The sequence below is a fragment of the Periplaneta americana genome, chromosome 10 (genome assembly GCF_040183065.1).
Source record: "Periplaneta americana isolate PAMFEO1 chromosome 10, P.americana_PAMFEO1_priV1, whole genome shotgun sequence".
NCBI classification, from domain to species: domain Eukaryota; kingdom Metazoa; phylum Arthropoda; class Insecta; order Blattodea; family Blattidae; genus Periplaneta; species Periplaneta americana.
This window is the reverse complement of record NC_091126.1, coordinates 33,945,639-33,960,939: the sequence shown is the minus strand read 5'-3', so window position 1 is coordinate 33,960,939 and position 15,301 is coordinate 33,945,639. Positions and strand designations below refer to the sequence as shown.

Sequence of the window (15,301 nt, the reverse complement as noted above, 5' to 3'; positions counted from 1 at the left end):
CAGGGCGGTGGCTGCTGCCCTGTGCATCGTGTGCTCGGAGGAGCTCGTGCGTCTGGAGCCAGATGCGCTGGCAGCCCTACCATTGCTCCCACCGCGAAGTACCCAGGGAGCGTCTGGCCGCCTGCTTGCGGGACAAGAAGGTGAGTGCTGTGACTGATAAGTGATAAGGATCACCACCCTGCTCATGTTTTCAATAATGCCGACAGAAATCGGAGTTTCTGTTCCGTACTTAGGAACCGGATTTAGATTCTTTATACTGTGCTGTGTTGTCTCACGCAAAAAATCCCATTATTATTATTATTATTATTATTATTATTATTATTATTATATTAATAATAATAATAATAATAATAATAATAATAATAATAATAATATCATTCATACCAGATACCAGATAAATTCCTTAGAAAGAATCCAGTATAGGGCAGCGAAATTTGTTAAAGGTAAAAGAGAAGATGGAAACGATACGATAAAAGAACTTAAATGGGAAACTTTGGAAAACAGACGTAGGAAAACTAGAATAACATCATTGTATAGAGCACATCTAGGTCAGAAAGCATGGGTAGACATAACGGCTCGGTTAGAAAAGCCAACGTACTATGGTAGGAACGATCATGATTTTAAAATCAAATGTAGGAAACAGAAAACGGATGTAGGTAAATTCTCATTTCTAAATAGAACTATAAATGATTGGAATGACCTACCTGCAGCGGTCTTTGAGGGCTGTCCTTCCTTAAGGAGATTCAAGAATAATTTAAAAAGTTGTATATAAAGTGAAAATTAAAATTAAGGTGACATTCAACATTTAAATTTTTTAAGGTGACATGTATTTATCTAGGCTGACGAGTTTATTTCCTTGGTTTGAATTGTAAATTATTTAAAACTAGCGTGTAAGAGGGCCTTAGACTAGAAATGTTTAGTTTAAATGTAGTTCTGTTTATAAGTATGCATAAGGATGTAATTATTTGACTTATTTGAACTGTTGTATCAGTGAAGCGAGGTGAGTCAGTGAAGTTATGGTTTTACAGTGCAGTGAACAGTTCCGATCGGTGATAATTTATAGCGTCAATGAAATGTGTTCTATAGTGTCAGTGAAATGTGTGCTAAAGTGTCAGTGAAATGCGTCATAGTGCCACTACAGGGAATGAGATGAGAGTAAAGTGAAAGACTATTGAAACTTATGTAGGACCTATAGATAATTATGTAGGTTGTATTTTATTTTATGTTTTATTATTATTGTGTTAAATTGTATTGTGTATTATTATTGTATTGTGTGTAAAATTGTATATGTGTTGTAAAATTGTATTGTGTATTGTAAATTTTATTGTGTATTGGTTATCCTTTTATTGTGTATTGTTAATATTGTATATACCACTGCCACCGGGTGCTTGCCCACTTGCAGTGTAAATAAATACATACATACATACATACATCAATAACAATAATAATTTATTTTCAGTACAACATCAATTATAGTCTTTTGTTAATTATTTTATATTGCAATACAAATATATTTTGGGGATACGCTAGCAAGAAAGATTGAATACCACTGAGGTAGAAAAAGAAAGTCAAGGAATATTATGGGTAGCAAAAGATCGATCAAACGGGAATGGGTATTTAATAGTTGTTAACTCATTATAAAAAGCTAATCTGATACAACGTTAATACAAATGAGGGAGTCAGAAGAAAAAGGATATAAGTGCACTTAAATTATTTGTGAGAAAATGTGATTGGAAATACTCAAGATTTCGTAAATTCCGTGAAATTGTTTATTTCAATTCGCCACTAAAATTTTAAATGTTTTAGCTTTCCATGGATGCACTTAACTCATGTTCTTAGTAATGTCACTTGTACCCCTTTGCTTCTGACCCCCTCAAATGAATTTTATTTCTTAGAATACATACACAAGAAAATACAATAATAAATGAATATATGAATGAATGACTACATAAATAAATAACTATATGTATATATATAAACTAAAAAATAAATAACAAATTAGTAAAGAAAGAAAGGAGTGAGTGAGTAAGTGAAGTTATGAAGAAAGTAAGGAAGGAAAGAATGAATTAATTAATTAATGAAAGACGGAATAAACAAAAAAAATCAGTAAAGAAATACAACAGTATATAAAGGATTAAAATAAAGAAAGAAAAAATAAAGTAAAGAAATATTACCTTACTCTTTCCGGCAATATCCTTCATATTTTTGTGCCGTTTTCAAGGCGTTTAATAGTACAGTATTTACTTTATCAAAAAATACTGAGACTTGAAAGTGTTTGTGACACGGTACCTTGCCGGTATGCTGGGGCTTGGATTCAAACGCATTCTACTAAATCGACGAAGCAATGTAATGCGGCAAAACTGTAGATAATATTGCCGTCCTAGGCGTTCCCGTGGAAATTGGATGAGATGAATGCGTGTTTGCCGATGTAAGTTCCACTCGGTTTCGCTAGGATTTCAACCCGGTTCCTGGACGTGGACGATATGCCTTGATTTTCCAGTCGGACCCGATATTAACCCGTCAGCTGTTAGGAATCAGCCGTCATATTTATCTGACACGCGCAGACTCGCAAGTGACGTGTTTGTCACGATAGCAGTTATCAACGTCATCAGAAATCTGGACGATGTATATTGTTCTGTGAAGAGTGAAAACAGAATTGGAGTCGAGTTGATGAAGTTTTGTGCGGAATGGAATGGCGAAGGGGAACATAATTGCTTTGCACACTGCACTTAATCCAGAGATTGCAGTCCCTTCCACAGCTAATTCCTGCAAGTGTTGCAGAAACTAAACTTGCGAGTGAAACCAACCGCAGCCCCCTTTTACGCGTTTCAGGAAACTACAATTTAATTTCACAGATGTTCCGCTCGCTCGTCACATGCTGCACAGTTGTGTCACCGCGACGCGACGCCCGACGCGCGAGCGACATATTCATGTATGTTAATGAGTTTATTTGAATGCAGGGCCGAGGGCGATTGCTAAGAAATGTGTGCACGAGGGGCGCAGAGATTGCGCGCTGCGCGGTGTGCAGGGCACTGCATCAAACTATTGCAGAATGGAGACACTAATGTGCCTATCCTAGTCTAGTGCACTGACTTTTCGTGTTGGAAGAGTTGAAGATGTGTTCCTATACTTGTTTTTTGAAAGATGGGACATGACAGTTAAGCGGCCGAGCTTGGAACTACAGTGCTATGTTGCCACTATGGACCACCACGCTGCCAGCTGATGAAAACTAACAATTGACGTTAAGATGGCTGACGTTAAAACATTCATTGACAATTGACGCGAAGGTAAGAAAACAATACAAAAATCGACAGAGAATCGAAGACGAAACGTACCAATGCTAACATTGTGTGCACAATGAATTTCGCCAAGAGAGCTATTAAGCACTCGTCATGTGAGAACGGTAAGTTTGGCAACTCAACCGTTGTTACCATAGCAACAGGCTAGCACGCTATGTGACATTCAGTTGTTTTTCCGATCGCAACACTCCTGTCATGTACCATTTAAAAAAAAAAAAAAAAAAAACAAGTATAGTGGTGCCCTTCACAACAACTTCGGTTAACCCGCTTGGTAATTTTTTTGAACAGTAAACTTACTTGGGAATGCCAGATCACATTGACTATGTGTGCGCCAGGTTATCTATAGTATTGTACATTTTAAGGAATTTGGAAACATTTATGCCACGGCCCTATGTTAAAGCAGTATATTTTGTTTCTTTCCAAAACATTATTACATAATGGTTTATTACTTTGGGGAAATGGTGCTCACATGGCAAAGTGTTTGTTATACAAAAGACAGCCATCAGATTATTAACAAATTCTAACCTGATTGCCCACTGTAATAATAATAATAATAATAATAATAATAATAATAATAATAATAATTATAATAATAATAATAATAATAATAATAATAATAATAATAATAGTTTTATTTTCCATGGCAGAGTTAAGGCCCTTAGGCCTTCTCTTCCACTCAACCAGGATCAAATCACATACAGAAAAATACATACCGGTATACAAATATTAACTTAAAAATAATAATAATGATAATAATAATAATAATAATAATAATAATAATAATAATAATAATAAAGTAAAAAAGAGAGATTGAATACATATACACAATCAGTATTAATAATAATAATAATAATAATAATAATAATAATAATAATAATAATAATAATTATAATAATAATAATAATAACAGTTTTATTTTCCCTGGCAGAGTTAAGGCCTTTAGGCCTTCTCTTCCACTCAACCAGGATCAAATCACATACAGAAAAATACATACCGGTATACAAATATTAACTTAAAATAATAATAATAATAATAATAATAATAATAATAGTAATAATAATAATAATAATAATAAAGTAAAAAAGAGAGATTGAATACATATACACAATCAGTATTAACTTGATAATAATAATAATAATAATAATAATAATAATAATAATAATAATAGTTTTATTTTCCCTGGTAGAGTTAAGGCCTTTAGGCCTTCTCTTCCACTCAACCAGGATCAAATCACATACAGAAAAATACATACCGTATACAAATATTAACTTAAAAAAAAAATAATAATAATAATAATAATAATAATAATAATAATAAAGTAAAAAAGAGAGATTGAATACATATACACAATCAGTATTGACTTAATAATAATAATAATAATAATAATAATAATAATAATAATAATAATAATATATAATAAAAAGAGACTGAATACATAATCACAAACAGGAAAATACATTGTAGTATACAAGTATTAACTTTGAATAAAAGAATTAATATATATGAATATAATCTCACAACTAAAGGAATAGTACAATTAAAGTCTGTGTGATGAATCTTGTCTCACTGTGAAAAGAGAGAGAAAGGAGCTATGTCTTACCTCGTATGTGTTGTTATTGTGATGGGGGGAGTGAAGCGATGCCAGTGGCGGAAGGGACTAGTTGATACATTCTGTAGCGCAAAATAAAGTAACAAAATATCTCTTCGTACTGTATAGTTCCGTCACTGAGCTTGTCTTTCAAGAAACTGAGTTCCGGCAGCCTGTACAATAACAAGGATTTGAAAGGAATCCTGAAAATTTATAACACTCCTATAATCTCCATCCTCATTTGAAGGGACTTGTGTTTATTGCTACTGCGACAAGATAAACCTTACCATGTATTGTATGATCAGCACAGCACGGGTTACATTGAGACAATGACAATTACCTAGATATTAGTGTTACTGGAAAAATAAAGTAATGACTGTATAAAATAATAATAATAATAATAATAATAATAATAATAATAATAATAATAATAACAATAATAATAATAATGATAATAATGAATAAAAATTATACCTAAAAACTAATTCTGTGCATTTAAAATATTTCTAAAAAGCCTAATTTCAAACAACTGAGGACTAAGACTACCCCTGATTTCCAGCGACAGCGAATTCCATGAGCCTTTATTTATTAAAGAAGGAATTATGACCCTAACTAGTCTTTATATCACGGAGCTATTAAAATATGCAAAAATCAATTTACATGTAATGAAACATAATGGAATTAATGGCTACAGCACTAGTATCGACGAAAAATTGTACAGTAGTGACAAAAAAAACGGACCTACCCTTGTAGCTGATTTCAGAGCCTTGTTCACTCCAGAGCATGATAGACTGGTAACTAAGACTTTCGTGGTTCGAATCCTGCCTGGGAAGGAAACTTTTTTTTTGTTCCTTATTCAAATTTATTCCCAATACTTTTCAATTGCAGCGATATTTTACTACCGGTACATAATTAACTTATTATTCCCAGAACATGAATTTTACCAACAATCGAAAAGTCAAGAAGACATCCAAGAACGCGAACCTCTTAAGAACAAACTTAGAGCATTTCGGAGCTTCCAGGAAAAATCTAAACTGAAAACTGGCAGCATGTGGACTGAAGAAGGAAAAAAACACATAGAGCACGAATGCGAGAATATTGGAAATGGGTTATAGCAAATCAGTTAAAATAACGTGGTCCAAGGCCGCAGCGAGAATAATAATAATAATAATAATAATAATAATAATAATAATAATAATAATATGGCTAATAATAATAATAATAATAGTGCATTTCTAAATTTAATGTTTGCTTCTCGTTAGTTCCGCATTGCAATGCCGTGATTGCAAGTATCTCAGTCTTCCCATTTTGGTGCGAGATTATTTTGTATTTTGTGTTTTGCATCGTGGTTTAGACTCAGAAATAACAAATTTCTCGGAGTCGATATGTAAGTTCCAAAGTGTTGGATATTTTTGCATAGGGGAAAGTTGGGTAGTATCGGACATCGGGTAATATCGGACAGTGCGTTTCTTTCATCTACCACCAGATGGTAGTACCTGAATGACATGGTTACGTTTCTGTATGCGACATCACAAAAATGTAACCATGCCATTCAGGTACTATCATCTGGTGATAGATGAAAGAAACTCACTGTCCGATATTACCGATGTCCGATACTACCATGCTCTCCCCTATGTGTTGTGACAAATATAAAAATTCTCGTAACCACCGCGAACATCGTCAAAATGTTGTCATTACTTCTCACATTTGTTTTCATGCTTTCCTTCAGTATACTGTGTTCAACTTAATTTAAGGGCAACTACTTCAAAAGCAGAATTGTACTAGAGTTTGCATTTCGTATAATTTCTAATGATGCATTTTGCAAACTACGTAAAACAATTATATTTGCATAGAATACATAACGTAAAATTACGAGTCGTTTATATGGCATCCTTCGTTTGAATATCGTACACGTATGAACGAGACGAGGGAAGAACAAAATCTCTCGTGTCTCGTTTCAGCCCGCGCAGAATATGCGTGACGACCCTGCGTTGCCGTAATGCAATATAGCGATCAGTGGCTTGTACGTGGTTGCAGCGTTACTTTATGGAAGATATAAATTGGTTAATTAATCCCTTGCCTGAGGTTCGTAACAAGATCATGCAGCCGTTCCAAGAGAGAGGGGATCAATCGATGACAGACTGAAAGCAGAACATGATAAGAGCGCCATTGTTCTCTGTGAAAGCAAGTCCTAACCACGGAAACCCTCCTCAAAACAAAGACAAAAGCTTTCTTTGAGCTCGCGAAGTAATTGTAATTCCTTATTCCACTGTAAACTAGAAATTCTATTCAGAGAAATAACATAATGAAATGGCGATAGTACGGCAAATTTCGTTAGAAAATTACGCTTTGAAATGAAGTGCAAGAAGAAAACTTGGTTAAACAGTAGCTTTCTCCATTACAAATCTTTCAGAAGTACACCCAAGTGCATTGATGGTCGGACGTTATAAACAAATTCTATCTAGCACACCCCCTCCCAAATGTACAGTGGCGTTCAAAGATACTGACCCCTACTAATCGATAGTGATCGATAATTTGTTCGCATAAGTTATTCTTTAGTTATTACGTCTATGGATAGATGGCAAAGATAACAGTCAGTGTCGCCAACAGTACATAAATATACCCGCATTATAAAATTCAAAATATCATCCCCTTCTAATGATTGTAAAGAAAAAAACGTTAGATTTAGTTGGAAACCGCTGATACTTTCAATTATGAGAATAATTTATGCTTAATATAGGCTACATCAACATTTTCCCAAATACCTTTTTTTACCCTTCCCAATAGCATGCATGGTCAACTATTGAGAACTAGTGCAACTATTTCAAAGTTTGCCAATTTGTTATGTCTTTTGTTCTGACATATTCCGTGGTTAGGAAGTTCGCTTACACGATCAAAATGTACACTGGCGTTCCGAGATATCTGACCCCTACTAATCGATAGTGATCGATAATTTGTTCGCATAAGTTATTCTTTAGTTATAACGTCTATGAGGAGATGGCAAAGATAAGTCAGTGTCGCCAACAGTACATAAATATACCCGCATTATAAATGTCAAAATATCATACCCCTCTAATGATTAAAAAAAAAAACTTTAGATTTAGAGGGAAACCGCTTAAAACTTTCAACTATGAGAATAATTTATACTTAATATAGGCTACATCAACATTTTCCCAAATACTTTTTTTTATCCTTCCCAATAGCATGGTCACCTATTGAGAACTAGTGGAACTATTTCAAAGTTTGTGAATTTGTTATATCTTTTGTTCTGACATATTCCGTGGTTAGAAAGTTCGCTTACACGATCAAAATGTACACTGGCGTTCAGAGATACCTGACCCCTACTAATCGATAGTGATCGATAATTTGTTCGCATAAATTATTCTTTAGTTATTACGCCTATGAAGAGATGGCAAAGGTAACAGTCATTGTCGCCAACAGTACATAAATATACCCGCATTATACAATTCAAAATATCATTCCCCTCTAATGATTGTAAAAAAAAACTTTAGATTTAGCGGGAAACCACTCATACTTTCAATTATGAGAATAATTTATACTTAATATAGGCTACATCAACATTTTCTCATATACTTTTTCACCCTTCCCGATAGCATGCATGGTCAACTAATAAGAACTAGTGGAACTATTTCAAAATTTGTCAATTTGTTATATCTTTGGTTCTGACTTATACCGTGGTTAGAAAGTTGGCTTACACGATCAGAAAATTGGAGATCAGATATCTTTGAACGCCAGTGTACGAGTGACAGATATTATGTTTATATTTTAAGTCACTTAATAATAAATTAAAATACACTCTTTTACTTTGGAATCGACACTAAAATATAATTTATGTTGTATTTTTGTTACTCCATATAAAATATTAATTATTCATTATGCGGGAACATTTAGCCAGTAGGTGTTGAATTCCACCATTGGAGTATTTCCATGTATGATTTGATAATAGTATTTCTTTTCATCAAAAATGCCTCATGTAGCATTTGAAGAAAGCTGATAAGCTCCTTTTCTCGTATATCTTTCAACTATTATTGTCTTCAAAACTTCAACGTGCTCGGCGTCGCAATCGGTGGGGTCTTGGTTTGAAGAGAAATATGACACACACTCGGACTAGACGTTAAAGGAACAACTCATTTTCCATGGTGAAGTGTTCAAGTCATTCAGTTAACGATGGTTATAAACTTCGAAATAAAACTAGTCGAGCAAGCGAAAATAAAAGAGGCGTCTCAAATGCTTTCTTTAGGGAGGCATCGTCCCTGAGTTCTCCTTTAGGAGCGCCAGACTTTGGAGATATAATTAACCACAAGCAGTCTACCATATCTAAATATATATAGTGGGAAAAGTGACAATGGAGCAATATCTCTCCGATTTTTTCGAAGAACCCTGTCATTTCTCAATCCATTACCATTAGACGAGTCGGCCTGGGTGGCACAGTCGGCAGAGTGCTGGCCTTCTGTGCCCAAGGTTGCAGGTTCGATCCCGGCTTAAGGTTCATGTCAGTAGATTTACTTGCATGTAAAGGAACTCGTGCAGGAAAAAATGCCGGCACACGGGTGACGCTGATACAACCCTCGGCAGTTGCGATCGTAATTAAATAAAACATAAAAATAATAGTACATTATGGAACGAGCCTATAATGATAGTAATTAAGAAGCGAGTATGTTTGTTTATGAAACGAGCGCAAGCGAGTTTCATAATCTTTATACGAGCGTCTTAATTACCATTATAGGCAAGTTTCATACGACTTTTTATGCTCGACCATATTTCTAACTTGAAATTATTCAGAAGTATTCATTTTATTCGTATCTGACTGAAGATCAGTAGTGACTTTGTGCATAGCTCGTAAATTGTGAGATGTGCGCAGACGCGAAAGTATTGATTTTTTCCGAGGAACAATAATGTCATTGACCTTGATGTAATCTAGAAAATAACATGAACTAATTTTTATATAACCTGGAAATTGATTTAGAATTGAAAAACGAGATGACAAATTGAATTTATTTGAATATTATTTACAATTAACGCTAATTATTATAGTAACAGAACATAACCTTCTGCGACAGTATTGGATTTCCAGCCTCCGTGACGTTTCCCTCGTTGTCTTTCGATTGCATATCCAAAAATAATCGAAAACCTGAACTTTAATGAATAGATGTACTTTAATGACATGCATTAAAGGACTGCTACCAGGTGTATAATTCCTACATTTCGGCATGGTCGAGCATAAAAACATTTAAAGCACCAGACGATGCTTTGATGATAATGGGAAAATTCCGAAAAAAAAACTGCTATGGAAAGGGAACTGAATCTGATGGAAATCAAGCCCTGCATTACCAGTAGAGCCAGTTCTTCAATTTGCAAGTACTTCTTTTGAAAGACTGCGTGAATTATTTTGAAATTCTAAAGTTAGTGGAAGGAAACGTAGCTTGGGCGGCGGGCAAGAGTTATAGAGTAGGCCTAGATGTTTCTCCAGCACCCTGGTTTCCATTCCTGCGTGATGATGTTATTCAGAATCTTAGGCCCGATTGTGTAAACCATTTAATCTTAGATGAGAGGTTAAATTGATCCTTGTTTCAGCTGAACTTGGAATTTTGTGTTGTATAAAGTCTAATCTGAGATTAATTTGTCTCAAACTAAAGTCAACTTTGACTGAAGAAATTTCTCCGATTAAGTTAGATGATCCAAGTTCAGTTATTTCTTTTCTGTTCGAAATATATGACAGATTGTGCAAAAAAATATCCATTATTATTAATATTAATAGATATGATAGGTACATTTATATATATTTCTTTCAATTTCTTGCCTTAATACACAAACAATTTTATATTTTATAAGGCTCTATCGTGTTCAGCAGTATCAAATAACATAACCTATAATTATATTATGTTTATAACAACCATTAATTATTAGTGGATATGATAGGTACATTCATAAATGTTCAATTAATTGTATTACTAAACGAAAATTGTCGTTTTATAAAGCTTTATTATGTTTAGCAGTATCAAACACCATAACATGATAACAACTCGGAGAACAGTCAACCTTCTTCTTATTGTCCGCCATTATTTACATTGCACAAAAAACCAGTGTCTCGAACAGAGTGTACGGAAAGTCGCCAAAAAGTAGTTGTAAAGTCGCTAGATTTCTCATTATCAACAAAGAAAGATTAAATTTTGTCACTATGGGGTGCTAAAAAGGTCACCAAATCCCTATTTAAGCAATATAAAAGTTAAAAGAAATTGTTGTTGAAAAAGAGTTAAAGTCGCTAGATTGGCAACACTGAACAAAACTGTATAACATGGTCCGCGCATCACGTATTTCACCTGTTTAAACGATGTTGCCAAATCCTTTTCACGTGAACTTAGATTGCATTTGAAGCAAGGTAATTTGATCGCAGAAAAGTTTTATACAATAGAAGAAGTGTCTGAACTCGGTTCACTTTTCGATCTTCGATCAAAGTTGATCTTTAGTCAGGGAGTTTTATACAATTGGGCCTTAATGTTCCACAAAATATTATTCCGGGTTCGCGCACAAAGTAATTTCAGAATTATTTCTCCATAATCTACTAATCTACTAATACTAATACTAACTTAACTTAATTGTAATTTTATTGTTGATATTGTAGATGGAATCTCCTGGTAGAGGGGCAGAGAAGGCCTGACGGCCTTATCTCTACCAGGTTAAATAAATAAATACTACTAAATAATCTATGTGCTTTGTAAATGTTCGGGTCAATAATTTCACGATGTAATTCTGTGGTTTTGATACATCTGAGCAGCGATGGAAAACATTACGATGTTTTAATGTACCTATAAAAGTATGATTTTTTATCTCCTTAACTGGGACATGCACATAGGCAATGTTTAAGAAATGATTCAGTAGTATTAGTTCCTATAAAACGGCAGAAAATAAATGAAGCGTACAGTTCCAAATCCCTGTAAATCCACTTTTTCAGCAAAATGATTTTTTTTATCTATTATTGACCTACATATCAATAATGTTCCAAAGAGCACTACATGCAATGAAAAAGCTCATCTGAAAAATAGTTACTTTTCCAATATCCTCTAGATACCTAACCATCTCAGAATAAAACAAAAGCAGTAAACGTTTTTTTTTTTTTTTTCGTTTCTTGAAAAAATTGCTCGATTCGATTTAGTGGGCTTTGGAATTACACGTCTCAAATGGGGAATTCATATATTGACAATATAAAGAGTAACAATTTATAAATCACGAAGTTTCCTTAACTAGTGTTAGAATTAGTATGCAAAACACTATAGGCCTACAAACATTATGACAAGAATAAATGGCGTATTGAAGTATCTATATTTTTGTAGTCTTGATCTTTTGTTTTATTAACTGGCCGAAGACAGGTCTGAACCTCACAAATGATACTAAGAAGGCAAAACTTATGAGGCAACTAGGCCAATAGATAATGAGGTAGGGTGGCCAGTTCCTTTCCCTCTCTATTGCATACATCGCCGAGTCATTATACTAGTCATTATAAAGTCTGTTATAATGGAATTTCAACAAAAATTGCGTTTCAATTTTGAAAAATGACTTATAAAAAGTCAACCTATTGTTGAAAAAGGTGAGTTATATAATTAACTGCGTAGCTGTAGGCTATATGAAGTAAATATTTATGGAAATAAGTCTACTGTCGATTCAAACACCAACATCTTTGACATAATGAAACAGTAATATAGTATTAATAATACCAAATGAAATAATAATAATAATAATAATAATAATAATAATAATAATAATAATAATATAATTTTGAATTACTGAAGAAATCAAGCAGAATTTGAAATTTTTGAAAGTAATAATAATAATAATAATAATAATAATAATAGTTAATAGTAATAATTTATTTATTTATTATTAATATTTGTGTGCTGAACAACAGCCAGAGGCCAATTATAGTTCAGCACAAAACACAAACAGAAGATACAAAGGTGCAAAAACAAAATAAAAAATATCTTAAATAAACAAAAACATACATAAATAAAATTGAGAACAAGAACAGTAAATACTAATAATCAAAACGAAACTATAACTTAAAAGGATCTAAATTGTGCCCATGTAAATTAGCATATTTTATGCATCTACAGACTGGAGAAAGTAATTTTGAATTTCTGTTATAAATTTTTTTTTGAAATCTTAAACCTTTTGTAGGAATACGAAGGCTGATATTGTTTATGATAGACTCACAATCAATATCACCCATGATAACTTTGCAAAAATATTGATAATCAAGATTTTGACGTCTAGAATAAAGGCTACAACAGTTAAAATATTTACAGGTAATCTCATAGTTAAAGTCAGAGGAATTGGGTATAAATCGAAAAGCACATAAGGAAATAAATTTTCTTTGAATATTTTCCAATTTAACCGAATCAGTTGAAGTAATGGAATTTCAGGCTACAAATGCATATCGAAGATTAGATCGAACCAAAGTAAAGTATAGAATTAATAGTGACTCTGGAGTAGAAAAAGAATAAGTTATTAGTTCTTATTAAACCAAGCATTCTTATTGAATGATTATAAATATATTGAACATGATCGTGAAAGTATAATTTATAATCGAGTAATACACCAAGATCTTTAATAGAATTTTTCCTAATAATTCAGACGTTGTTAGGAGAATAGTTAAATTTTATGGAAGTAGTTTCTCGTGAGTACGAAATGACAAACGTTTTTGTTTCATTAATTTTCATTCCATTATTGTCAGACCAAAGTTCAATAGAATTAATATCATTTTGAAGAGTTTGGCAATCGGCAGGACAATTTATTGAGCGAAAGATTTTGAGATCATCAGCAAATAACAGGTAGTTTGAACTTATTCTTTTACATATGTCATCTATAAATAATAATAATAATAATAATAATAATAATAATAATAATAATAACAATAATACTATAATGTTTAATTACTGAAGAAATCAAGCAGAATTTGAAATTTTTGAAAGTAGTAACAATAAGTGTCTAATAATTATTATCTAAAAACATAATTTAATCAGATATTAAGTTGGCATCTCAGCGATGCCAAAACATCAACTTTAACACTATACAAAAGCCATGGTCGTGTATTTCACTCTAGCTTGGGGCATTGATATATGTGACGTCATGTGTTTCGGTGTCGTAACAACTCTATATCGTGAGAACAGCACCGCATGTCCATCTATGTCTCGCTGGAAAATAGATCTGAATTTTGGTTCACGTAGTGAATGTAATTCAAGCGCATGAATTGGTTGCTATAACTAAAAAGAATGAGATTCTATTGGAGTTGCAGTGGAATAGTTTTGTGGGAACGGAGAATACATTCTCTTTTGCCACTGAGCTACGTACGTTCACTACTTTACTTAGGTTGGTATGGAGTGGAAACTCTTGCAGTAGCCTATGCCTATGCAACAACATTTCTCAAATCTGCAAACTTTACTAAAACTTAACTTTAAAATATAAAATCTAATCACAGTTCATAATTTTAAAAAATGTAAATTTTATCAACACCGAATAGCTTTACTGCAGACATCTAAAAACGATTGAAAGTGACTACAAGGAGAAATTAAAGCGTGAGTATACAAATGTCACCAATACTAAACTTTACTGAATGTAAATAATGTACCTTAAAGACTACGGCTACGCCATAAGGTTTCCGTATTGCCTGGTGGTTGCGTAGTCGCTTGGGAAAGATATACTGGGTGTTCATTTCAAAATGTGTCATGACGTCACTGTTGTGTCAGCGATTTGAAGCGAGTTTCAGCTTTTATGTCAGAGAAGTTGCCTATATTCAAGGCGTTCAATCTGAACTTGACAACGTATATGGTATAACTTGAACGTCGTAGCAACAGAAGGCGGTCTGTACTGTCTGTGTGCTACCATAACCTCTTTCGAACTGTGTTTTGCGCAGGAAAGTCGTACGCAGTGTATTTGTTATCATCGGTTGCGTACGGCAACATTCCACAATACAAATCAAATGCTCCGTGTCCATGTTGACCGTGTAAGTTAATGTCAATGAATACGTAAGTAATCGTCTTGACTCTCTCCCCATATCCCGACAGAAAGAAAAAAAACTCACCTCATTACGTGTTTCCAAACAGTTCACATTCCTGCCACTATAGGCGTTACCGTACGTATCGGTACGTACTCTTCAGAATGAACGCCGTACTTGCTAGGCAACTTCTCTACCACGTAGGTAATTCGCCTTTGCGGAAGTGTAGGAAGATTGAATTCTCTAGGCTCATCGGCTAGCCACATGACGTCATACAGCGAGCCATGACACACTTTGAACTGAACATCCAGTATAATGGCCACACAACCACGCTGGGAGCCTATGATCTGTGGAGTAGAAAGACGAAATAAAACCTCTGCGCAAGTGGTATTTGGGAGGACTAGG

The 15,301-nt window shown here is 33.7% G+C and overlaps 1 protein-coding gene across 2 annotated transcripts in view; it reads left to right on the top strand.

Annotated features, from left to right (window-relative positions):
- The window catches only part of LOC138707587 (cadherin-like and PC-esterase domain-containing protein 1), a 496,436-nt gene that overhangs the window by 457,111 nt on the left and 24,024 nt on the right, over positions 1-15,301 (top strand). The window contains exon 15 of one of the 2 annotated variants that reach the window (XM_069837194.1): positions 4-140. The exons of the other annotated variant lie outside the window; for it this stretch is intronic. Coding sequence (XP_069693295.1) covers positions 4-140 — 137 coding nt within the window. The remainder of the gene's footprint in view (positions 1-3; positions 141-15,301) is intronic. 2 annotated transcript variants of the gene reach the window in all.